The sequence below is a fragment of the Canis lupus genome, chromosome 15 (assembly GCF_011100685.1).
Source record: "Canis lupus familiaris isolate Mischka breed German Shepherd chromosome 15, alternate assembly UU_Cfam_GSD_1.0, whole genome shotgun sequence".
NCBI lineage: Eukaryota > Metazoa > Chordata > Mammalia > Carnivora > Canidae > Canis > Canis lupus.
In genome coordinates, this window is record NC_049236.1 from 29,920,889 (window position 1) to 29,948,458 (window position 27,570).

General features: G+C 38.0%; 1 protein-coding gene across 1 annotated transcript in view; it reads right to left on the reverse strand.

The window, feature by feature from the left end:
- KITLG (KIT ligand) overlaps window positions 1-27,570 on the reverse strand; it is an 80,622-nt gene that overhangs the window by 30,601 nt on the left and 22,451 nt on the right. Inside the window, exons 2-3 of the mRNA NM_001012735.2 lie at window positions 16,362-16,475; window positions 4,692-4,754 (exon numbers count right to left, since the gene is read on the reverse strand). Coding sequence (NP_001012753.1) covers window positions 4,692-4,754; window positions 16,362-16,475 — 177 coding nt within the window. The remainder of the gene's footprint in view (window positions 1-4,691; window positions 4,755-16,361; window positions 16,476-27,570) is intronic.

Below are 27,570 nucleotides of genomic sequence, written 5' to 3' on the forward strand. Positions count from 1 at the left end.
TATTGCTTACGTGACGTAAAGACTGGTTGAGGTAAGAATCATCAATAGATGCTAAATTTGGGGGAGAAACTTTGATGAGGAACAGTGCATGGTCTTAAAACATCTCCCTCAAATGTTGCTTAGGAGTTCCTAATGAGTAAATACATAGAAATACTGGAACACTTTAACCAGGTGGTCATAACAGCACCGTGAGGAGAAGATGGACACTGAGTGTCTGTGTGTGTGAAAACCTCAGGATGTTTCATCACTTATGTAGCATCATGGCCTGAAATACATAATCTTAATGTAATCATTAAACATCAATCAAAGGTTTCAAAGATATACATTTTACTTAAAGGGGATGGCTGTATTACTCAAAAATTTCAATGTCATAGGGACAAGAGAGAGGCTAAAGAACTCCTAAAGCAGATAAAGAGACATGAGATATTTATACAAACTTAGTGGGCTTAGAGTAACACAAATTTATTATTTTACCATTCCTGAGTTCAGAAGTCTAACACAGATCTTACTAGGCCCAAATCAAGGTGCTTACATGGGCTGGGTTTCCTTTAGGGGCTCTCCAGGAGAATTCCTTGCCTTGCCGTTTCTAGCTTTGAGGCCACCTGCATCTCTTGGCCTGTGGCCCCTTGCCGCATTTTCAAAGCCAACAGTGTAACATTTTTTAATCACTCTCTCTGGCTCCCACACTCCTGCTTCCCTCTTATAAGGATTCACAAGGTTAAACTATGCCCATCTGGATAATCCCAGATAAACTGATCCCCAAATCCTTAATTACATCTGCAAAATTCCTTTTACCATGTAAGATGCTATATTCACAGCATGGGACATCTTTGGGGAGCCACTATTCTGCCTATCATACTAATGTCAAATGCAAATCATTATCCTAGTCTGGATCTTGTACTGGAGGAAAATAAATACTAAAAAAAAAAAAAAAAAAAAAAAAAAAAGATAAAATTTAATAAAACTGAAATACAGCCAGTAGATTCAAATATTTTGGTTATTGCTAAATTTACTGAAGCTGACAACCAGATTGTGGTTATGTAACAGAAAATCCTTTACTTAGGAAATACACACTTAAGTATTTAGGAGTAAACAGCCATTATGTATACAAATGACTCAATGAGTTTAGAAAACTAACAACACACATCTGTGCAGAGAAAGCAAGCATTTAGTAAAGCAAATGAGGCAAAATGTTAAAAAGAGATAAATATGGATTAGAGTTTGTGAGTATTCTTAGAATATTCTCATAACTTTTCTGTAAATTTGAAATTATTTCCAAATAAGTTAAAACTGATAAATCTAAAATTAAAACCGATCATTTTCTTTTTACTCAAATACTATAAGCAAGTCATCATCTATATCATTTTATAAACATTAGAATGACTGCAGATGTGTGGTACAAATTCAGCAACCCAATTTTTGCTGAGCCACCTAGGTGTCCCAAAACCCAGGGCCTCCTTTTTTTTCTTTCTTCTTTTTTTCAGAATTTAATTAATTAATTAATTAATTAATATTTATTTTTTTCAGAATTTATTTTTTTAAAGTAATCTCTACACCCAACACGGGGCTCAAACTCACATTCCCAAGATCAAGAGGCGCGTGCCCTACTGACTGAGCCAGCTAGAGGCACCCCCTATAACCACTATAGTGTTAACTGATTCAGGCAAGCATTATCCATAGATGCTAAACTCACAGAGTGAAAGATTCTTGGGGAACGATACTCACAAAGTTTCAAAGTACTACCCCACAGGACTCTTTGTTTTTAAAATTGAAGTGAAATTCACATAACATGAAGTTAATAATTTTAGAGTGCACATAATTTTAGAGTGTATTAAGTACATTCACTCTGTTGTGCTGGTCTTCCTGTGGTAACATTACTGGCAAATAGAAGGATCAGAAACATTTAGGATTCTTAAGGTTAGTGACTTAAAATTCTAACAGTCCGGCAATATGATAGTTTCAAGAGTTTAAAATAGAATTGGTAATTATCACTGGATTTAAATGCCAACTGGTTGGTCACACCCTGCTATTAGTGAGAGAGAATCCGCTAGGTAATTTCTAGAAGGTCTCTTAGAAAAATACTCCTTACCCCCATCCCACCCCCATTCATAGGAGTATTTAGCGGATTTTTAAAGCAAAAGCGCAACAATGAACTGTATTCTATTCTAGAGCCTTCTTTTTTTTTTTTTTTTTTAAGATTTTATTTATTTCTGCTCTGTGCCTCAAGCAGAATTTTATTGCTTTGGCCCCAGAGAATCTTTCTGGTACCCATTCTGATTCCTACTCCGCCCTCTATTGTTTAAAAACAAAAGATAAGGCAGCTGGGACTCTGACCAGTGACAAATCATCACTGGGAAACTCCACTGGTCTTGGCAGAAACTAACATTTTAAAATAAGGGTAAAACAAAGCGTTAAGACCCCGCTTCTCCCCAAAGCCTTATGCACGGGCTTATTTTTCTTGCCAACTGTGGTAGCCGAGAACAAAGTTTCTCCAGTTGTGCCAGGACAGTATGCCAAGTTCAAATAATAGTGGACTTTTCTCAATTACAGAAACAAGAAAAAAAATATGGCAATGAATTAGCTTTATTTTTACAAGTTTGGCTCTTGCTACCACCAGCCCATACTGAAATCTGTGATTTGGCACAATCTATGATTATACCAGCACAACATAATTTATTTTGTTACTTTTAGTTTAACATTAAGAGCTGCATGATTTCTTTAAGTTTGGCAATCATAGATCTAAATGCTTCTACAGTCAGGAGCATGGTGCATCTTTATTACTTAAATGTTTCACTTAGAACACCTTCCCTTGCTGTTGTAATTATTTGGAAACTTGCATTTGATAACCCAAGGTTAAATGTCAGCTGACTTGGGGTTTCTTTTTAAGACTGTCACTTTTTAGTTGTATAACTTTGGGCAAAACACTTGTAAACCCCAGTGTGTCATTTGTAAAACAGAAATCACACAAATCATAAGTAGCTATCTTGACTTCCTGGTAGGGTTTTTTTTAATCATCCGAGGAGATAAATATGTGAGATCATTTTGAAAATTTAAAAAAGCATTATATAAAAAGGCCCAACCATCCCCCTCACCTAGTTATTATTAAAGTTTTTTTGCACATAAGACTAGGTGATGTGTTTGTTATTTAAAGCATCTGGTAAAGTGCTGCCTCCACAGTTTTTCCTAAACAAATACTGTACTTGCTGCCTGAGTAATTGAGTGACAAGATTAATTAAATTTCAGGCTGCTATGATTTTACATTCCCCCCTAATTCAATGGGATAGACACTGACCTTAACTTGAAGATATCTAGTTCAACATGATGCAACAAGTTCTAGGGAACTTTAGATAGTTCATGCTAACTAAAATGCTTAGTACTTTCCTAAGGAAAAGAAATAGGTCGCTGACGTTCTCTTGACATGATAACTTAGGGTCTTTGAAAGACTTTTTAAGCACAAGCACTTAGTGATGTGCTTAGCATGCTTAAACTGGTAATAATTTTGATTGACTAACCCACAAAAAGTACTCAAGGCCTAACACAGCTTGTGCGCAGTGGATTTGTAATAAGTACTTCATAAATCATAGAAAGAGGTCTACTTGCAGAGTAACCCAAATGATTTTAAATTAACTCAGGGAACACAATACAGCAGTTGAAAGGAACCAACACGGATTAGCACATTACATGTCAAATGTGTGTTGCAAAATATTAGCAAGTTGCAAAGTGGTATATACAGTATAATGCTATTAAGCACGAAAATACAAATATAGGATCTTATGTGTATGAGTGCAGATGTGCAGTAAATGTAAAAGAGCAGCTATGCGTTGCTGCATTCAACTCAACTCAAGGTGATACTATCCTCATGCCAGGCCTTGATAACATGCGGTGGGATGAAAAATTTCAGTTCAGAATACTTGTTTCTAACAGTCAAATTGTCTGTAAGAGACAAAGTGGGGACCAGTGGAGATAGGAGAGAGGCCATACCGGGGTCTTTAGTAATATTTATAATGTTTGATTAAAAAATACATTTGAAGTAAATATTGCACCATGGTAAAGTTTAACAAGGTTATGGGATAGGTACATAGGCATCTCTATGCTTCCAGGATTCCTTCATGTATGAATTCTGATCATTTGTAATCAGAAAAATAATTTAAATTTCTTGGTTGCAGTAATACAGGTATATTTATAATCATAATCTCATTTATATTGTAAGTTTCTAAGAATCTATTGATTAATAAATTCTTAGATAAAATATATTGTGATCTGAAATTAAATAGGAAAGAGACTTAATAAAGGATCTTTTCAGGTATGCAAAGAATTTGCATAATTTTACACTCAAGCCTTTTTTTAGGAGGAAGCTAAAGGAAAGGGAGAAATCTGTGGCCAGCTCTAAGGAAGATGATCTTATTTACTTTAGAAGTACAGGTCTAGGACACATGTGCTGAAAGGCTTATCTCTAAGTAAAGTTTAGCAGTTATTTGAGGATAAATCCATGCAAGTCAAATTCCAAGGATACTTTCTTCAAATACTGACAATTAGCTAACTCCTAAATGGCAGATCATTTCCTGTCTCAGTAGAATGATCCCATCTCTTTTGTCAGCTCTTTTGTCAGATAATTTCCTGTCTCAATAGAATGATCCCATCTCTTTTTGTTAGCTACTAAAAAGAAACTCAGAAATGTACAGTTTACGTACCAAAACATCCATCCCGGGGACATATTTGAGGGCTATCTTATAGTCTTTTGGAAGATTTGCCACCTACAGAGACCAAAACAAGAAGAAAAGAAAAAAGGGAAAAATCCATGAGAAAATTCATATATATCACTCATACTGTTTTTAGTGGGAGAAAAACACATACAAACCTGTTATATTGTTTTTGAGTTATCACTGAATTTCAATATTTACGTAGTGATTTTCCATTCTTGACTTACCTTTGTAATCAAAGGCACTCTCCAAAAATAAAGTGATAATGCAAGTCTTTAGATTCCAAATTCGGTAATGAATAGAAGTATAATCCAGTGAGTTTTAGAAACATCTAAATTTAATTTCTACCCGTGGTCTTAGAATTCCTTTCCAGTTTCCTACTGTTTCACCAATGAATCAGCAATACAATGTTTTGTTTTGGGTTTTTTTTGATCAATGATTCTTAAAGTGATGTATTAACATCACCAGGGAACTGCTAAAAAATGCAAATTACCAGGCCACATCAGCTCTACTAAATCTTACTTATGTTCTCCAGGTGATTTTGATACAAATTTGAGAACTTGTTGATCCTAGAAAAAAAAGGTCTGTGAAACCTCAAAAGAACACTACCACTCAAGAGATGCAAATACTTTCTAATTTAAATAATTTGTAAAGACTCCGTTCTGTAAAATAACTCAATCTCCTTACGGAGGCCTGAACCTTGGAAATGTCTCAAATATTTACCTAGCTTCTTTTAAAGGCTTTTTAAAAGTGTCTAACACATTTCCATCAGTCATTGTGGCATATATTGAACAAATACCTGATTTGGAACCAAATCTAAATTCTATACTTTGATTTCTTTCACCTGTAAGATGGAAACGAAAGTACCCATGTCAAAAAGACAATTTCCAAAATAAGATAACTGAATGTGCCAAACACATCATAAATAATCTGTATTCTATCTTGAGAGATATACTGGCAACTGACTTTCAAGGTATATATATCCTGGTACATTATAGAGTTCTAGGTTCCCGTATCTCCTTTCCTCCATATAGCACCAGCTCTGTCATACAATCACAATTACGATTTCCAGCTAAATATAGCCAACATCTGATTTAGACTATTGAGTCTTAAGAGAATATATGATGTAAAAAAGTAGTTTTGCACTATTCCATCTTGCAGAAGTCTACCTTATTTATTTTCCCCTTCATCCTTTCTCTGAAAACTTTGCTCTTCTCCATATTTTTTTAAAGATTTATTTATTTATTCATGATAGAGAGAGAGAGAGAGAGAGAGAGAGAGAGAGAGAGAGAGGGGCAGAGACACAGGCAGAGGGAGAAGCAGGCTCCATGCAGGGAGCCCGACACAGGACCCGATCCCGGGACTCCAGGATCATGCCCTGGGCCAAAGGCAGGCGTTAAATCGCTGAGCCACTCAGGGATCCCTGCTCTTCTCCATATTAAGCTAGGACCTTGCTCATGTTTGCTGGACTAGGTCACCTCTTACAAATTTATAACACAATCTGTATGTTTCTTCTTGGCCATGCTAATAGCTTCTAGAATCTGAGAACAATTTTGGGGGAAAGAATACAGGCAAAGGCATAAGTAGTCAAAAGGGAGCCAATGTAGTAACCAATCCCTTTGTGCTTACTACCATTCTACCTCCAATGGTACCACCTTACACTCATCTCAGTCTCGGGTCTAATATATTCTGAATATGTTATCAGGCACTATGTTCATAGGAGTACATGCTGCATAGTCACATTCAATCTTCCAATCTCTGTGACATACTTCTCTATTAACTTGAGGTTCAAATAGGTCAAGCAACTAGACTAAGGTCGCACAGCTACTCATGTAAAGTATGGACTAGAACTCAGATCTCTGACAACACAGCCTCCCTTGTCTCTTTTGTTCTATTAAACATTTCATCTACTCTGTGCACATTTGTCCTGGGTACTAGATCCTCTCAAATTTCTGACCATGCTTCCATAATTTCTTTTGTCTTTTGGATTTTCATCTCCATCTTTGAAAAGCAAAATGACCCACTCACTTTACGTAAGCCCTGCTGGCAAAGACAGCTGATGCTTTTACAGGTATAAAAGCTGAAATTGGACTGAGCAGCAACATTTTATTATGTTATGAGCCAACCGTGTAAGTGAAAGTCATTCCAGATGGAGAAGCATGACAAAAAGTGGCAGTTGTTCTGAACACAGCTTGCTTGACAATCTAGACCCTCCTTAAAGAGGGAGTCTATCGATCTATATAAAATTGACAGAATTAGTATTCAGAAAACTTAGGACCTGAGTGTATACATAAACCTAATGAGCAGAATAAAATGTAAGGGATATGGCCAATTCCATTTTTTTTAGTAATTTACATACAAAACCCAGATCAAAGAAACCTTACTGAACCACACTGAAATCTCCATATCTTACAACTTGGTGCGGTGGTGGTGGTATATAATAACAATTTCTGCATTAAATTGATTTACTGATATTTAATTCCTGGTGGAAGAAAATACTAGTTTCGAAAAATGCTTTATAATTTATAACAAGTTTTCATATATAGTCTTTGCCAACCTCATGAGACATATATTTTTAAGCCTGTCTTATAGATGAAGACATGGAGGCTCACAGGGGCTATTATTTCAAGGTAGTGGGCATCAGGACTTTCTGATGGAGGGAGGATACAAACTTGGCCCTGTGTGCTTGGCTCAGCACTGTCATCTACAGAGTAGTCTCCCTTTATTACTTTCTTGGCTTACATTGGTTCCTTTCCAATTACATTTGGAAGAGAACTTAGAAGTCAAGTTGTAGATTTTTATGGTTGCTTCATGAATTATTACAGGACTTTCTGAGCACTTAGAGTGTGTTGAAGAGCCCTCAGAAAGCACAGGTAACTGTGATTAAATTCAGCTTCTTTGATGTACACTGATCGCTATAGAAAGTTTGGCAGTGTAGAGGGAAGGAGCCTTTGGCCTGGAATTTAGAAGACGTTCCTCTGAGTTTCAAGTTTGATGTAGGAGCCATAGTACAGGTTCTGGGGACACACTCTTCTGGTTGGATCCAGGCCTTAACATATGTTAACGCAGATCATGGGCAAGTTATTTAATCTACTTTAGCCTTAATTCCGACATGTATAAAATGGGAATCATAACAAAACCTAGCCAGTGAATTTATAAAGACTAATAACTAAGAAACTCATTTAAAACACTTAGTGCTTAAGCATGGTATGTATACGAAGAAGAGTTTATTAATTCCAAGAGAGTGGGATATTCTAGGTAGATGAGGTGACACAGGCAAAAACAAAGAAACAGGAAAGCACAAGTGTGTTTGGGAGACCATGGACAGATAAATCAGGCTCTAGCAGGTAAAGGATAGGAAATATGCCAAGAAAGCTACATTAGAGAAGGACTTTAATGTTGGGCTAGCAGGAGGCCCAATGGGAAGCAGTGAAGTTCAGTAGAACATGTCCTACCACCAAAACCCTACAAACAAGTCATTTCTGCCTCATTTCCTCTCTGTTAAACTTCTTGTCTGTAAAATAAAGGGAGTGAACTGGATAATTACCAAAAATTCAGTCTGAACAAACTGTCTCATGGAAGTAGTGGTGCTACACTGACTGTCCAGCAAGGAGGAGGGATCAGGATAGTAAATTCAGGAACATTGGTCTGGAAGGATGGATTGCATCAAGGACAGAACAGAGACCAAGAAAAGTTTAGGAGACCACTGGAAAAGTGCTGAACATGTATTAAATATTTATACAGAGACTAGAAGCTGAGAAATCAGAAATGAGGTTTAGAGTCTAGGGAAGTAGCCTGTTGATAGGGTTAGATGGATAAGTAATCAAAACTATAGATTTTGAAAATAAATGTAATTCCAGTAAAATAAGTTCAGGGGAAAAAAAAAAAAAAAGGAATGTAATTGATGGAAAACTCTACTACCAAAAGCCAAATTATCCCAATGAGCTTTTGTCGTTTGGAGTATGAGGATGTCAATACTATGACGGATTGTAAAATGCATAAAATTGGAAAAACAAGTCACTTTATGATGGGTTCAGTCTACCAGATGGGCCCCATTGGGTGTCTTTAAGATTGACCATACTCAGTGACACTGGGAAAAACAAAAGCAAAACAAAACACATAAGGGAATGGCATGTGGAAATGCTGAAAACTTTGCCAAGACAAAGCCTTCTTATGCCAAACAGACACTGGCTGCAACCATGTCCTAAAGGTATTTGGACTCTGGAGCAAAAGGACTCAAAGAACAGTTAATGCCCTCCCTACATCACTAATCTAAAATCTTTGGATCTCATGATTCAAGTATCATTGAAGTCTCTAAATCTCATAAAATCAGTGGCTTCTAGGACATCTTTGCTGAGACACTTACTTGTCTCAGTTATTTCTGAGTGCAAGATATGAATCAAAATGCAGTCGTAGTACCTCCTGATTCCTTTGACACTGTACAAAAATGTGGGCATAAGTGAACATCTCTGGGGAAAGAGTCTCAGCAGTTTCCAGAGTCTCAGCAGACCCAGAGAAGTATAAGAATCACTGCTATGGAGGGGGGCAAAAAAAAAAAAAATCTATGCTTATATTTAAATATCCCAGCTCACTCATATACAACAGCTTAGCTGGTTTTCAGAAAGAACACAGGAGAAAGCTTTTCATTTTTTAAAAAATTTTTCCTTTTAAGTCATCCTCTGTTAATACTAACAATCTAACTCATCAGGACAATGGTCTTTAGTTTTCAAAGGTATTTTTTTTTTTATCATAACACAATCAGCGATTAACAAAATTAAGATGACAACTTTACAAGACTTTCCTGAGTCTTCTCAGTGAAGAATACCTAAATAAAGTTAGGGGACTCATCTTCCTCCAAAAAAATAATAAAAAGATAAAGATTTTCAAAAGAAAGTTGATAAGAACATCTACAATATGATCACTTCCTATTCATAAAGTGACTACTACCTAGGAAATAAAATTCAAGAGGTTACAATGATAATTCTTAAAACTGCAGTTGACATTTACATCTTAAATTCAGACATCATAAATTATGAACTATCTTCTTGTGTTCCAGACAGGAAGTTATGGGTTCGAACTTCTCTACTCAACTTCCTATTTCCAGATAGGGATGCTCAGGTTACTTATCACTAGGTCTCAGCTTCCTAATCAATAAGCTCGAGGTAAAAATAATTACCTCCTAGGGTTGTAATGATTAGAGGACAGAATCCATATAAAATGCTTTGCATGGCACCTGGACACTCACACAGTAACTACTGCTTTAAAAAGGAGCAGGAGACACAGTACCTAAGTGGTTCATCCAAGGAAGAATGATTTTTTTTCTTCACAATAAAGACTGCCATGCATGGTAATATAGCAGGACATTTAGCTGTCCTTGTATAAGTATTAGCCTTTTACAAGTATTATTTCTGATATATTTCTGTCCTTTTTTTGAATACTGCAAGTCTAAAATTTAGTGTTAAATAGAAAAGGAAATTTCTACCAACCGTAGGAGAAGAAATTAAAATGCTGAGTAAAGTAATAAACTTTAAAAATTATCCAACTGTCAAACCACTGTTCTTCAAAGGTCCAAAGTAGAAAAAAGAAAAACCAACCCCCCAAAACTGGGTGAGATCTTTTTTGTTTGTTTGTTTGTTTGTTTGTTTAAAGAGAGAGAACATAGGCATGGATAGGCAGTAGAGCAGAAAGAGAGAGAGAGAGAGAGAGAGAGAGAGAATCTTAAGCAGGCTCTACGCCTAACCTGGAGCCTGACTGGGGCTCCCTCTCACAACCCTGAGATCATGACTTGAGCCAAAATCAAGAGTTGAATGCTTAATTGACTGAGCTGCCCAGGTGCCCATAGAATCTCTGCTTTTATTTATTTTTTATTTTTAAAGATGTTATTCATTTATTTAGAGAATACAAAGTAGGGCAAGGGGCAGAGAGAGAGGGGGAGAGAGAATCTCAAGCAGATTTTGCGTCAAGAGCAGAACCAGACATAAGGGCTCCATCTCATGACCCTGAGATCATGACCTGAGCTGAAATCAGGAGTTGGACACTTAACTCACTGAACTACCTAGGTGTCTCTGAAAGCTCTGTTCTTAAAGAGAAGATATGCTTAGAAAAGCTCTGAATTCATCTAGAAATGGGAAGACTCAGAGACTCAAACTTCATTTTAATGCAGTGGTAATTCTATTTGAAGAACATTATACTCAGGATAAAAATCAGAATTATTCAAAACTGTCCAAAGTGAAATTTACCAGAGATATTTTTATAATCTCCCATTATGTTAAACTCTAAAAGTCATGTGTTAAAATAAGTGCCTATCATAAGACCAGGAAAACCATGAATTGCGGAGCTTTCATTCTATTCTGATTTGGAGGTCCTTTATAAGATGGGGCTGGGACAGCAACCTGCCTTACACATTTTGAGGAAGACAAACAATTACTCAATAGATATTTTAAAACAAAACAGGTTTTTAAAAAGCAACAGTCACATTTAATTAAATTCCCCCAAATGAAAGAAAACTATGATCACAAATGAAGGCAACAGTACAAAGAACAAAAGGGGAAACCAATTTGAATGGTTTCAATATTTGGATGCCTCCTTTTATGAATGCAACCACTAAAAGCTGCAGCCTAATTGTCCCATAGATCTAAGTTTTTAAAGTTTGTTTCATCCTCTTCCCAGATACTTGACCCTTTTCTTTAGGTAGTCTGAGTTTGCCATTTAAAACAAGTCCTGCAACATTTTTCAGAAACCAAGCAAAATGTTCTGTAAATAGATGAACTGTTATGCTGGGCAAACATGCCAGAAGGATTTCAAATGAAAACCATGGGGACTTTAGGGGCAGCACACAGTGTCCAAGAAGAAATTAAAAACACAAAAAAATGACAGTAAGGTCATAAATCATGTGCTTCTGTGACATGCGAATCACCCCAAGCAAATAGGCTTCAGGTTTGTGGGCACAGTACCAGTTGCCACCTAATGCAGAGATAGAACTGGTAGAGACTGCAAAGAAATGATTTCAGTCAAAGAGATTACTGGGGGAGCACAAGGTAAAAAGGTACTGTCAACCTACTTTGTTTCTCTCAAATAGAATGTACCAAGGTTATGCCTGCAGAGCAAATCCCTCTTGTTCTGTACAACCTCCTGAGTTGGATATAACTGAATTACTCTAAAAGGTGCAACCTAACAAAGTATCATTGTGGAATTAAAGAATTTCAGAGCTGGAAAGGGCCTCCCAAGTTATGGGATTCAGTAGTTCTCTTTTTGGGGGGGTATCACCAGCTTCTCTGGGAAGATGAAAACTTAGAAATTCATATAAGGTGCAAGTAGGCACAATTTGGAGTTCCATTTGCAAGCGCTCAAAGTCTATGAATCCTAGATTAAGAACTACTGATCGTGTCCCTGTTCCTCATTTTAAATTCCAGAAAGTAAATCCCTGAACCTTTCTGGGATTCATTTGTCCAAGTTCACACAGCAAGGTAAAAGGAGAGCTGATGTTCAAGTAACTCAGTACTCCTGACTTCAAGATGCTCTGCTCCACTGCACCTTAGAGAGACGCCGTGATTATCTGTATCCACAGAACTATGAAGTCACTCACATTGTTGTCTGAATTAGCAAATTAATGAATTTTAGGCTAAGGATGAGAAGAGTTGTTTTTTTGTTTGTTTTTGTTTTTCCCCCCAAATGGAAAAAACTCAACATTAGAAGTATGATGGCCTAACCAGTCCTGGCACTTCTATGTGAATCCCTATCACCTAGGATGTTTGTGGGAAACATTAAGGTTCCTACACCCCATCTTCACAAGCTGAGACTCAGTATTTCTGCAGTAGAGCCCTGACAGCTGTACTTTTAATAAGTATCCTAAAACACTGTAATTGAATGATTCTCAAATTATACCCTACAAATGCTAGTTTACAACAGTGACTTCCAATATTTTTTTCAGAAGCTCGATTCTTTTTTCAAATCAAGTCTTATTTGGAAATCCAGAGACAAATGAAGGCAGAGTGGCTGCATGGGCTCTAGGAGCCAGTTTGAAAACCACAGTTGTAGAAGACACAGTGCTGGTAATGGGACCAGGAGCTGGTCTTCACCATTCCTGAGTCTCAGTTTCCTCATTTATAAAATGGTTTGTCCAGACTGTCTGTAGATATCCTTTTATCTCCTGTATCTTCTGATCCCATAACACCACCACCACCACCACCACCACCACTACTAGCTAATATTTAGCAGGCACTTGTTGTGTTCCTAAACACTGTTCTTATAAGGATTCAATCCTTATAATCACTCTATGAAGTACTATTAATTTTAATACTGATAAGGAAACTGAGATCCAAAGAAGTTATAGGACAATAACTGTGATAGGAAATTTATATATGCATTCTCTAATTTATAAGACAAAATTGGGAAGTAGAAACGGAGATTTAGAAAGGTAAATACTTAATGTCAAAAACCTGGGATTTAAATTCAGGTCTACCAAATCCCAAAATCCATTCCTTAACCAACATATTGGCAGAGGTTGCTGCTATGTTGTAACAGGAAATCTTTTAAATGGCATCCATGTATGTGTTGTTACTGTGGTATTAATGATATACATTCATATTTTTATGGAGATGATTTATCTCCCAAACTAGATTATGAACATTTTGAGGTCAGGGATTATTTTTCTATTTCCTACTCTCTGAAATATGGGTTGTGAATTATATAAGTCTTTATTTAATTAGGAGTTATCTGAGTCCTATTTTATTTTCTCACAACCCTGAGATCATGACCTGAGCCCAGGACCAAGATTTGGATGCTTAACCAACTGAGCCACAAAGGCACCAAGTCCCATCTTTTATTAACTTGATTTTTTTTTTTAATAATCCAAACTAAAGATACTAATTTCACTAGATCAACTCTTGAAATTAAAAAATTTCCCTGAGTCAGTTGCTGGAAGGGAGAAAAAAACCCAAAACAAAACAAAAAAACAAAACCACCCTCTTTCTTTCAGCCTAATGATTTCACATTTGCCCTTGGGGTGAGGAATTATCTTTTAGTGTCAATATTATTAAATATCTCTTTTCTAAGCTCTTCTTCCTCAGTAATGCTTCTTGGCATTTTTCACTATATCAGCTGATAGGTAACAGACTGAAAATAAGCAGGTGGTTTAAAGACAAAGATGGAAAATATTGGAAGGTGTCTGTAATACCTACTTATGCCACTTGAAAATACTGGTTTGACATTCCACAGGACGTAGTGTTCATTAAGTAGTATTTGTTAAACACTTAGCAAGTAATAATGCATTTAAGTCATTTTTCTTAAATACTGTATTAATTTTTGGATATTCTTGGCCTGTGGTCAAATACACCATCATCTTTGAACTATGATTCACTGCCAATATACTTGACATTTGTTCCTTAGGACTACTGCAGAATCTCCACTGTTCATCCTCAGCTCCACAGTTATACCAGCAGCCCCATGAGAGCTGCAATTTCCCAGTTGTGACCTACTTTAAGCATATTTTTGAGATTCATGTTAATCTAACATCCATATAAATTTATGTAACATAGATAAAGCTAGTCAAAATAAGAATTGGGACTAAATTAGGATCAAGACACTTTGGTCTCCAAATTTTGACTGAACAGACTGTCTAGAGGAGTAATTCTTACATCTCCTTTCAGAAATTTCTTTAAAATGTAGATGCCCAGAGCCCTTCCTCAGGCCTATCATTATAACAGTTTCTTAGTGTATAGCCCAGACACCTGTTAGTTGAATAAGCACCACAGATGATCATGATGCTTACCACAGTGAGGCACCTCAGGTCTTCAATCACTGAACAAAGGAGTCATTCAAAGCATTTAAGGAGTGCTTTCTACCAATATAAAATTAGAATATAAGCACAGATTTTTTTTAGTATAGTTTCTTGGGTCATAAATTAATAAGCAACTTGAGGAAGAGGTCCATGCTTTATGGTCTTTTAAAAAAACAAAAACAAACAAAAAACAAAACAGGGGCCACTGGGTAGCTCAGTTGGTTGAGCATTCAACTCTCTGTTCCAGCTCAGGTCATGATCTCAGAGTTGTGAGATCAAGCCCTGCATCGGGCTCTGTGCTTAGTGTGGAGTCTACTTGAGGTTCTCTGGCTCTCCCTCTGTCCCTCCCCATGCTTGTGCTGGCTCTCCCTCACTCTAAATAAAATCTTTAAAAAACAAATGAAAACTTCCTTTACCTCATCCCTAATACCTAGTTGGGCATATAGTAGTATGTAGTAGGCAAATGCTACATTGTTCTAATCATCAGCCTCTCAAATAAAACACTAATAACTTTTTTTTTTTTAACATTGATATATCTTCAGGTACTGCATCAGAGAATATTTTTTAAGCGTGGACCCTCTGGGCATCATTCTAAGGAATCCGTGTGTGTGTGTGTGTGTTACTAACTACATTGAGGCTGGGGCGCCTGGGTGGTTCAGTGGTTAAGCATCTGCCTTCAGCCCAGGGTGTGATCCTGGAGACCCAGGATCAAGTCCCGCATCGGGCTCCCTGCATGGAGCCTGCTTCTCCCTCTGCCTGTGTCTCTGCCCCTCTCTCTCTCTCTCTCCCTCTCTCTCTCTCTCTGTCTCTCTCATGAATAAATACATAAAATCTTAAAACAAAACAAAACAAAAACTATATTGAGGCTGAGCCAGAAAGACTCTGACCATAGCATTAAACTTCTATTTTGAAGTTTGGCTGTAAACTCCAAATAAAACATAAACTGGAAAACGTATATCAAGAGTAGGGAAGACAAGTATCTCGACAAATGTAATTGAAGTATCTCAACAAATATCATTTTCTTTCTTTTCTCCATATCCCAACCCTTATTTCTTCCCTACTCTCGTATCATCTCTGTTCTCTAGAGAGTTTGCAAATAATGGAATGCCACTTGGCTACTTTGAACCAGGCGCTTACAAAAATGCTTCTCAAAGTTTGCTCATCCTGAAATCACACGTCATAACTCAAATGGGCATGTAAAATCTCCCCTAGACCAGAAGAGCTAGGAAGAATGCATATTAGATGCTGTATTATCTCCCTCTCCGTGTTAATGCATTTTAAGGGAATCATGACATGAAGCTAGCTGAGACCAAGGGGCACTGCGGGGCAAAATGGCTTTGGCTGAGGCAAGAGTTCCAATGTAACACATGGGGGAGATGAGTCTGTTTAACATTTGGGTAACACATCACTCCTCCAGCTATGTTCATACACACCCACATGTGACGGGGTCTTCATGCTACTGGAAAAGGGAGAATGGCCACCTCAGATCTTTTTTGTTAGGCTTGTTAGAGAAGAGTAGAAAGGCATAGGGAGGGGAAATAAGACACACTGAGAAACCCAATAAAGAGATAATGGGGAACAAGCTAGTGCTGCCACATCAGCACACAGAGAACTCTCCAGTGTCCTTCACTGTCTGTAAAGGAGATGAAAAAAATGAGCAAAGAAACAAAGTCACTGCAGTGATGTACCAGTTTTACAGATTCTCCATAATCTTAAATGTCTCCCTACCTGCTCTCTCTAAACCCTTTAGAGTAACTCATTGATTTCTTTCCTTGTCTTAGAAAAATACTAACTTGTAACAAGAAAAAAAAAAAATGAAACCTTTTTCAAAATCCACAAGAAAAAAAAAAAAAATCACAGCCTTGAAGGCATTCCTTACTTACCAATTTTGTAACGTCCTTCACATCATCAGTCACACGTTTCCCGCAGATCCCTTTAGTTTTGACCAGAGGATTAAATAGGAGCAGCTGAAGATAAATGCAAGTGATAATCCAAGTCTAAATGAAAACAGAAAAATTGCTGGTGATGATGGGTTAAAATCCATGAACACTTTACTCCATCTTAGACCTTAACGTGGAAAGACAATCTACATTAAAAAAAAAAAAAATGCTACTGGCTTAAATACAATTAAATGCTAAATAACTGAAGTATGCTTACCAAGTTTTTTTTTTAAATTGTCAATTAAAATGTGGTTTGGATTTTTCATTTCTATGACATTATTAACTTTTGTCAAAAGCTTTCTAAAACCAATTTCCTAATGGTAATTTAGGATCGAACGTGCAGCAACATCTACCACTTAAGGTGTTTTCTAAAAACTAGGAATGTATAAAATTCCTACCTTAAGGCACCAAATAAAAGTTTCTATACTTTAAGTGTAGACTGTTTGGCAAGTAGCAGCAGACCTGAGCAGCGCTTTAAATCCAATAGTGTATGACAGTACACCGAAGTGAGGCAGAGAGATGTATTTTTAGATCTAGGCAGAATTTAACCTCATTTATGAGACATCAAAAGAATCATTGTTTTTAATCATAGCTTTTTAACCATTTACTATGGAAAAACATTTTCTTAGTGAATAAAAAGACATTCTTGTAATCACACAAACACACACACACACACATATACACACGTGGTTACACATACCTCTCCTTGAAAATAACACAACTGTGTTTTATAGTTACTTTATGTAGGACTTATTTTTTATTATACTATATTTTAGGTTTTTAAGAAATTTGGCACCCTATTCTCTTTTTTTGTTTAAGTATCTTTATAGCCCGTAACATGGCACCTTGCATATTAAAAGTTCTCAGTATTTGCTGGATGAATCTGTGATGAAGGTCTAATGCTTCAAATTCAAATCCATTTTATTGAGCAGATATTATGAGACAGGGACTGTGCCAGCCACTAGAGAAATAAAGCTGATGAAGGTGCCCTTGCAACTCAGAGGCAGGTACACAAATAATATGCACGCTCTGTGACAAATGCTTTGGGAACACAAAGGAAGAAACAACCAATTAACCATAAGAAGGAGAACCCTTGGCAGGAAGATGATGCCAAGAAAAGCCAGAGAGAAAATGTGACTCTAGATGGCTTTTGGAGGACAAGGAAGATTTTTTAAGAGTTGACAAGGAAGGGATGAGTATTCCAGGAAAAATAAACAGCATGAGCAAAGGCATGGAGATGTGAAGATAATTTTAAAACGCAAGAGTTCCTTTATGAGTTAACATTCGTCTATGGCATCTTAAAATGACACAACATCCATCTGCACATGGCTAGAAATCTTTCCTATTTATGTAGCTGCCATGTATTTAAAAAAAGAAAACTGGGATTATTTTCCACTAATACCTGCATGCTACCTAGATATTACACTGGACCAAATGATGATTATCATTTACTGAAATTTCTGAGATTACAAGGCTACCTACATAGATAATAATAGCTTATAAACAAAATTTAAACCTTTTTATTGTTTGATGAATGTGATTTAATTTTAGTAATAATCCCGTTTAAGTTTGATTAAGGCTCCTTTGAGTCCTGTGGGGTCACACTCTTCATAGCACGGTCTCCTCTGGAGCAAAATGAAGACTGAATTGTGCAAAGTCTTTCTGAGAAGCAACCAGGATGTTCTGCATAGGTGGATAAATAAATTGTGGTATACTGGACCATGGACTATTATTCAGCACTAAAAAGAAATGAGCTATCAAGCTATGAAAAGCCCTGGAGGAAGCTTCAATGAAAGAAGCCAATCCAAAAAGGCTACATACTCTATGTACAATCCCAACTATTATGACATTCTGCATAAGGCAAAACTGCGGAAACAGTAAGATCAGCGGTTACCAGAGGTTGTAGGGTGAGGGATGAATAAGTGGAATAGGAGAGTTTTCTCTTAAGATTTTATTTATTTATTCATGAGAGAAAGAGAGAGAGAGGCAGAGACACAGGCAGAGGGAGAAGCAGGCCCCTGTGAGGAGCCTGATGCGGGACTTGATCCCAGGACCCCGGGATCACATTCTGAGATAAAGGCAGACGCTCAAACACTGAGCTACCCAGGCACGCCAACAAAAGATTTTAAGGGCAGTGAAAATACTCTATAATACTCTAATCGTAGATACATGTCATTATACATTTGTCCAAACTCACAGAATGTACAAGTCCTAGTGTAAACAATGGACTTTGGATGATTAAGATGTGTCACTGTAGGCTATTCAATTCTAACAAATCTACATAACTCAGCACACATGTAGGGGCAGGAAGCATAGGAGGAATCTGAACTTTCTTCTCAATTTTGTTGTGAACGTACAACTGTTAAAAAAAGTCTTTAAAAAAATCACTTTGATTGCTGTGCTGAGAACAAACTTTACGGGAGCAATAGGTAGAAACAGGGGCTCTTGTTATAATCCGAGCAAGAAAGGGTTATAGCAATGCACTCACTGACCATGGGTGGTTAGATTCTGGAAGTCTCCTGCAGGCTCAGCCAATAAGATTTCCTGACAGCTGGAGTGTGATTTTGAAAGAGTCAAAGGTTACTCCAAGGATTTGGGCTTGAGCAAATGGAAGGATGGTGTTGCCATCAACTGATATGGGGAAGGCTGAGGGTAGAGAAGGCCTGGAGGGGGAGATCAGGACTCAAATTTGGAGTGTGCTAAGTTTGAAATGTCTCTGAGGTATTTTAGTGATGATACTAGGTCAGGATATTTGAATCTGGATTTAGAAGGGAAGTTTGGGCTGGATATATAAATGATAGCCCTTGATGTATAAATGGAATTTTAAGCAAAAGAGTAGATGGACCTATCAAGGGAGTGAATACGCACAGAAAAAAGAACAAAGAATTGAATCCTACGGTGCTCTAACTGTAAGAGGTCTGGCGGAAGATTCAGAACTCACAAAAGAGCTCGGGAGCTTGAGAGAGAAGCCAAAGGAGTTGGAGGAAGCCAAGCTTAAAAAAAGAAAAATTACCTGGAGGAGGTCAAACATTGTCAAATACACCTAATGGGTCACGTAAGAGGAGAACTGACCACTGTATTGGGAAGAACACAGGTCACTGGTGACACTAGCAAGGACATTTTTACTGAAGCAGTTATGGGAAAAAGCCAGTCTGGAGTGGGTTTAAGAGAATGTGAGAGAGTAATTGGAAACAGTGAATGGAGACAGCTCTTTTAAAGAGCTGTCCTTCAAAGGGGAGCAAATAAACTAACTAAATAAAAACAAAGCGGGGTAGCAGGTGGCAAGGCCTTGGGGGGAGGGAAGAGTTCTCTCTGTAAGATCGGCAGAAACACCAGGCTGTCCGTATGGATTATGCAGCAGGAGGGGGCACGGGTGATGTGGAGCAGAAGAGAGGGAGCCTCTTGAGCAATGTCCTTGAAAAGGCAGGAAGCCATGAGATCCAGCTCTCAATCACAGGGCCTGGCTCTAAATAAGAGTATGTATGGTTCGGCAGTACTATCCAGACAACTTGTCCAAAAATGCTGAGTGCAGATGCTGGTGGTTTTTCTTTTTCTTTTTTTTTTTTTTTTTTTTTTTAATTTTATTTATTTACTCATGAGAGACACATACACAGAGAGGCAAAGACACAGGCAGAGGGAGCAGGCTCCATGCAGGGAGCCCAATGTGGGACTCGATCCTGGGACTCCAGGATCACACCCTGGGCCGAAGGCAGGCACTTAAACCGCTGAGCCACCCGGGGATCCCCCGGTTTTTCAACACAGTGAGCAGCAGCTACTATTTACTGAGCATGTATTATGTACCAAACATTGTCTGTATCTTATCACAAACAAACTTTAAATTTCATATATCTGAATTTTAAAGATGAAGAAATTGAGCTACAGAGAGATCTGGTGACTTCTAAGTGCTAAAAACCAGATAGGTCCTGTCCTAAATATGTCCTAAGCCCTGTCCTCTTCACAACCCCATACTATCACAGCGTTCTCACAAAGCCATCAGATTACTGAAGAGGGCTCCAAATGGCATATCTCTAAAACTTTAATGATTTTTCAAATATCAAGCATCTGGAGACAAGTATGTTCCATAATCCATGCCACAGTGGAATATTCTACATTTTTCAGATTACCATAATTTTTAATATATGTTCTATCACAGTTTTAAAAAATATTCTAATACAGAATTCTATAAGAACTGCTAAATAATCTCACCAGCGTACCCTCAATATATTTTTTCTGTGCATCAGCTATATACAAATACCTGTAAAGATGGGATTTTGCTCATTTTATAAGAATCTATTTGGTCAGGGCTAAAATTATATCTGTTAATATATTCACACATCTGACAAACTTCTATTTCTGGAAGCACTTTATTTATTTTTAAAGAGTTTATTTATTTATTCATAGAGACACAGAGAGAGAGAGATAGGCAGAGACACAAGCAGAGAGAGAAGCAGGCTCCATGGAGGGAGCCGGATGTGGGACTCATCCCTGGTCTCCAGGATCACACCCCAGGCTGCAGGCGGCGCTAAACCGCTGCGCCACAGGGGCTGCCCAAGCACTTTGTTTTAAAGCTGTTAAATAAACTTGTAATTTAATTTTGTATATACTTAACTAGTAGTATGGAATATTCACCTTTCGTAAAATTCAACAATTCACTCTGGCATAACTAAACACTAGAACAGAGGAGCAGTCATGGGATAATGTCCTTCATCAGTATTCTTGTGAGGGGGCTGAAATGCAGAGCTTACTTCTTTCTTTATATGGAGAAGTAATTTTCCAGTACTATTCTATGTAGATTATAGACATTTTTTTAATATATAGTGCAAACATTTCCTTTATTTCTTAACAGTGGGTAGAAGTATTAAACCTTATTTTTTTTTTGATTCAGGTTCATCAAATAAAAGACTAAGTGAAATAAGCCAGACATAAATATTGTATGATTTCACATGAGGAATCTTAAAAAAAATTAAAAAGAAAAGTCAAATTCATGGTAACAGAGTAGAATAGAGTGGTGGTTATTAGAGGCTGGGGAAGATCTAGTTCAAAGGGTACAAACTTTCAGTTATAAGATGAAGAAATTCTGCAGGCTTTATGTACAACACAGCTATTATAGTTAATAAGATATTATATACTTGAAATCTGTTGAGATCTCAAGTGTTCTCACACACAGAAAAAGGGTAACTGTGAGGTGATAGATTGCAGTCATTTCGTGATGCAATTTCAAATATCTCATTATATACCTTAAATATATATGATTTTTATTTATCAGTCAAACCTCAATAACGGTGAGGGAAAGACAGCATTTTGAGCATGTAGTTGTGACTGTCTTCTTCTAAGTGGCTCCAAATTGCTGTACTTGTTTGAAAGTCTGTTTTTAAGATTTTATTTTAGTTTTTGTCATTTGGTTTCTCAGTTTACCTGTTTGTCCTGGACTGTCAGGTCATTACTTGCAACATATTTTCCTGTCAGGATGCCCATTTCTAGCCTACTGTAGTCTCAATGGCAACACACAACACATGGCCCACAGCAGTGCCTATGGTAGGCAGAGTAAGGGTGAAAAGAGAAACACACCCTAATTCTTGGAACTTGTGCATTTTTTCCTTGTATGGAAGAATAGACTTTACAGATGTGACTTACCTAAGGACCCCAAGGTTGAGAGACTGCCCTGGGTTCTCTGGGTCCAACAGAATCCTACAAATAGAACCTTTTCCAGCTCTGGCTAGAGAAATGCAATAAAGGAAGAAGAGTAAGATGTGACATGAAAAGGACTTTACTTGCCATTCCTGGAAAGGGGGCAGGAGTCAAGGAATGCTAGTGTTCTAGAAGCTGAAAAAGGCAAAGATCAAAGTCTACCTCAGAGCCTTCAGGAAGGAACACAGTCCCAAGGACACCTTGATTTTAGCTCAGTAAGCCTACCAACTTTGGATTCCTGAATCCCCAAAAGCCGTGACATAATAAATTTGTATTATTTTAAGTCACTAAGTCTGTGGTAATTTGTTACAACAACAATAGAAATTTCAGAGCTCAAGAAACTTTTGAATGAATTAATGCATGAATGGCATAGTGTTGTGATGTCTAAGCTTTCCTGGTAAGGGAAAGAAACTGCCCCTATCAGTATTTGGGCCCCCAACCCCTGCTTTAAGCAAAGCAGCTCAGCTCTTTTTCTGTTTTATTTGTTCATGCTTCTGGGTACGATTTTATTTGAACAAAGGTTTCCAAGGGCAAGAAAGAAAGAAAGAAGAAACACATGCTTTTGAAAACTGGCAGTGTGATGGCAGAGAGTAGAACACGGATCCAGGAAACCTCTGAGCCCCTTACCATGTGACCTCAAACAAGCCAATTAATCCTTCTAAGTATCTGCTTATCAGTCTATAAGATGAGAATTAAGAATAATTTTTGCCTTACCCATTTCATAGAGCAATGGTGAGAATCAAATGAAAACCTTTCAAACTACAGGTGCTGTGCAATTATTTGCTGTGCGGTTCATAGGTTTTGGATCATCTAGGAGACCAGGGAAACAAGGACTTTAAACTGAATAAAATAGAGACAAGGACTTTATAGAGTCAATCTTCCATGAACAAAGGAGTATGACCTTTAGTGCATGGATATTCTGATACCGACTTTAGGTTCAGAAACCGTTTTTCAATTTATTTATTTCTTAGTTCTCAACTGTATTAGAGTAGCTTCAGATAACAACTGATTTCCAATTAAGTGAGTTATTTCCATATATCACTGAAATATTTATCTCTTTTTCCACCCCTCTCTTCCTCCTACCCTGATTTCTGGAAACTCCAACAAGGGTAATACGGGTGCCTAAATGTGTGTGTGTGTTGGGGGGGGGGGGAGGTGCACGCACACACACCCTATCAGAGATAGAATGCTGAAGCAAAATGTCCCTGTGTTTGTGACTTCTGCTCTAAAATGTATCTTTTCTGTTTGGGCAATCATCTCACTGTCTCTTTCTGTAACATTCTCTGCTTCTGCTTATGACATTTTTCTTTGGCTACTTTGTTTTAGCATTGTACAACTTTTCTCTCTAGGTCACGCTCATTGTGTGATAACCTCTCATTTCATGATAACCTTTCATTGCACAGACACGCTGAACTAATCTCGTTGTCGGCAGTTCTAGATTTTTTATTTAGAGGCATGCGTCAAAAGTGTCCCCCACATACTCCCCAAATCACACAAAATTCTAATAACCCTTTCACTGCTACAAGTTGCCTTTACCTTATGTGATGAAAAGAAAAAAAGAAATCTGTATGTGCTTTTAGAACGAAGCCATACATCAGAAATAGTTTTGGTAGAGCAAAGAATAGTGACTAACATTCATAGCCCATTGTGAGTGACAGATATAGCAGATCTTTTTCTGGGAGGTTTAAACAGTGGCAGATAGTACTGAAAAGATTCTTGGAAGAAGAGGGGGAAAATTACAGGAAGATGAGGCTGGAGACCCTGAAAGGCCAAGGTCTTAGCGGTGTCTCACTTTTGTGGAGAGCCAGGCTCAGCAGATATCACTGGACTATTTATGCAATCATCAATTCTTTCTGAACATAAGAACCTTCCTTATAATAAAAAGCCACATGCCAGGAAAAGAAGCTGCAAAAGTCCCCTAAAGCAAACTATTTACTTGATCTGAACATGTGTTATAACACAGAAGTTGCTTTGCAGACTTCTTTCCTTTAGTAGAAACTGACATGCATGCAGCCCAAGAACATCAGGGGAACAGATGTTGTTTGAAAAAAATCAGAAGATTTCAAGCTTCTAAACTTGAAGGAAAAACAACAACAAAAACCCCCAAACTTCCCTATGAACTTTAGAAGTGATTTTAAAATAAGCGTTGCCAGGGCCCACATTACACACTTCCCAAAATCGAAAAGGTAGTAGAGTCTGGGTAGCTCATTCTCTTTATGCAAGACCTACAAAATGGTATTAGGTCTGCCCTGAACAAAACAGCAGCTGCTGCCAAAAACAACATTCATCTTCTCTTTAATCTTGAATGCCAGCTAGCGAAGCAGGCAGTTCCCTTGTAGCCTAAATGTGCTTTGGAAGCAGGCCAACTGGCTTAGCTACCCAGAGCCAGGAAAGCAAGTTACCAAGATACAGGTATAGTAATTAGTCCTGAGTTCAGGTCTTTTGAGGTCACATGAACAATATCCTTCAAAAATAATCTTAATGTAAACCAACAACAGATTCTGGTTCAGTGAATAACCATTTAGTTCTGGGTGACTTCTTCCTTCAGATTATTAATTTAAAAAATATACCGTTAGACATTATATACAGAAAATACATAATTTTCCTATATAGACTCAAGTTCTTCACTAGTGATTGTCCAGTAAGCTCAAAGGGGCAAAAGAAACACTCAATAGTAAGTTTGGGAAAAAAACAAGTCTGCTACCAGGAAAGTGGATGTTAACAGGATAGCTACGTGCAACTCAAACCAGCGTCAAGTCCAAATTGGTACACTAAAATCATGTGAAGATACACTTCCACATCTCTCCATGTAGATCCTTTTGTGAAAAAGTGAGAGTATCCTAAAATATGGATGATCTGTAAAATGTGTGAATAGGCTCTACTAACAAAAACTGAACATCTAGATATGACTTGTTTAATATAAAAAGATAGGCAATGGCTTTAATATAAACAAGGAATTTAAGGATTTCAATATATTCAATTTATGGGGGAAAAATGAGAAAAAATGACTCTTGACGGTCAGTCCTTACTCTAAATGTAAACACTAGGTACAGGGACAATGACTCACATATATTGACTTCTAAGGTCCAACCAGATTTTGTACCCACCAACCAGATTTTGCAGGTGAGTAAAACATGCTTCAGTGAGATTAAGTAACTTGTTTATGGACACTCTGCTAGTAAATCCCTGGGCTGGGTTTAAACCAGGACCTACATTATGTTAAGAACAAAAATACCGAGGGGGATCCCTGGGTGGCTCAGCAGTTTAGTGCCTGCCTTTGGCTCAGGGCATGATCCTGGAGTCCCAGGATTGAGTCCTGCATCAGGCTCCCTTTATGGAGCCTGCCTCTCTGCCTCTGTGTGTGTGTCCCATGAATAAATAAATAAATCTTAAAAAAATAAAAAAAGAACAAAAATACTGGGTTAGTCAGATAATAAAACAGATTTCATTTATATTTCATGAACTACTTAATTTTATTTATAATACCTATGCAGTGGGTGACATAGAGGACCATGTAGCTGAATCAGTTTTTGATTGAAGTCACAGTGTCAAATTATTACTATTACTAAACAAGGAATTCAGGTAAATCAAGTTATACTTTGGGGGGAGCAAATAAAGTGTGAACGGCTCCTTTTGATAAAAACAAAATTGAGTGCTTTCAGACTTTTTTTTAAAGACTTTATTTATTCATTAGAGGCACAGAGAGAGAGAGGCAGAGAGAGAGGCAGAGGGAGAAGCAGACTCCCTATGGGGAGCCCAATCGGGACTTGATCCGAGGACCCCAGGATCATTACCTGAGTTGAACGCAGATGCTCAACCACTGAGTCACCCAGGTGGCCTGAGTGCTTTCAGACTTCTAAGAGCTGCCCACTCATTTAACAAACATATATGGAACACCTGATAAGTATATAAGATAAAGACAAAGAAGATATTGACTTTGGTGTCTGCTAGGGAACACAGCAGGGAGACAGGCTGAGAGGGGAGGGGTCCAGGAGGGACAGCTCAACCTGACTTTGGGGAGGGCGGTGGGTGTTGAAGGAGGGGCTCAGAGATAGCTCCTGGGAGTTGAATTGTTCTTCAACTGTGAATAGCAGGCAGCCAGAAGCAGGGGTGAAGAGCCCTGACAGAAGAAGTAGCAGGTGCTCATGCAAGTGAGAAAACAAAGCATTTTCACAGAACTTCACATTGATGATCCAACTAGAAAAGAGTTCCAAGGAATAAACAGTAAAACAGACAAGGCTAGAGAGCTGGGCAGAGGTCCTCCCAATCTTGACAACTGATTTGGATTTTATCTTAGAGACATGGGTAGCTCCAGGAGGACTTTAAGCAGGGGAGTATCAAGATCAGATTTATTTTTGAAAGGCTTATCAGGCATCATAATGAAGCATAGATTGGGGGAGGGGGGGTGGCTTAGAGGCCACTGAAATCATCAACCAGGGCAGAGGCAGTGGGAGTTGAGAGAAATGGATAAGTTCAAGAGGATATGGAAGTAGAATGGGACTCGAGTGACTGACAAAGTGTGTAGGGCAAAAAGGGGAGGAATCACAAATGACCCTCTAGCATCGAGTTAGGCGACTGAGTAAAAGGCAGTGCTATTCTCTGATATGTAAGAGAAGTAGAGGCTGGAGATGGGAAGTTATCACCAAAAACCCTAGAGGACAGATCCCGCATCTAAGGAGGAGAAAGAACCATCTGTCTAGGAGATGAGAAGGAGAAGCCAAGCACATGAAGGGCACATCAGGTGGTGACTGTGGATCTGCAACCACTGTAAAAAGAATGCACGAAAGGGTAAGTGTGAGCAATAAAATAAGCACTGAAAGATATGAACCTGATGGTTGCAGAAAAATGCTTCACAAGTGGCACCTAGCTGGCTCAGTCAGTTGAGTGTCTGCCATCAGCTCCCATCGTGATCCTGGAGTCCCAGGATCAAGCCCCACCTCGGGCTCCCTGCTATGCAGGGAGTCTGCTTCTCCCTCTGCCCCTCACACCTTGCTTGTACTCTCTCTCTCAAATAAATAAATAAGATCTTTAAAAAAAAACTCATGGATTTGATGCTGACAAGGATAGTTTCTGTGGGACTGATAAAACTAGGAGTCAACCCGCAGTGGACTCATGGATAAATGAGTATGGGAAATTTTAAGGGTATACTAGAACAGCTTGAAAAGGAAGGAGAGCAAGCAATCTGGAAAGGCAAGGGGTTAACTTTGGTCTTGGTAGAAAAGGCGGCAGCTCAAAAACAGTGGAGCTAAAATGATAAACATGGTCTTCCTCTTTCTTAGATGGTCTGTGCCTGGGAACAACTCACCTGTGGTTAATGGAAGCCAGGTGAGCTCAGAGGCTTTGCCACTATGTGAAAATCCATGTGAAGAATTACCTTAGGCTAGAATCTAGGGCCTAGGTATTCAAAATTTGTTATTACTATTTTTATAATAGACACATACACGACAGAAGACACTACTCCAGC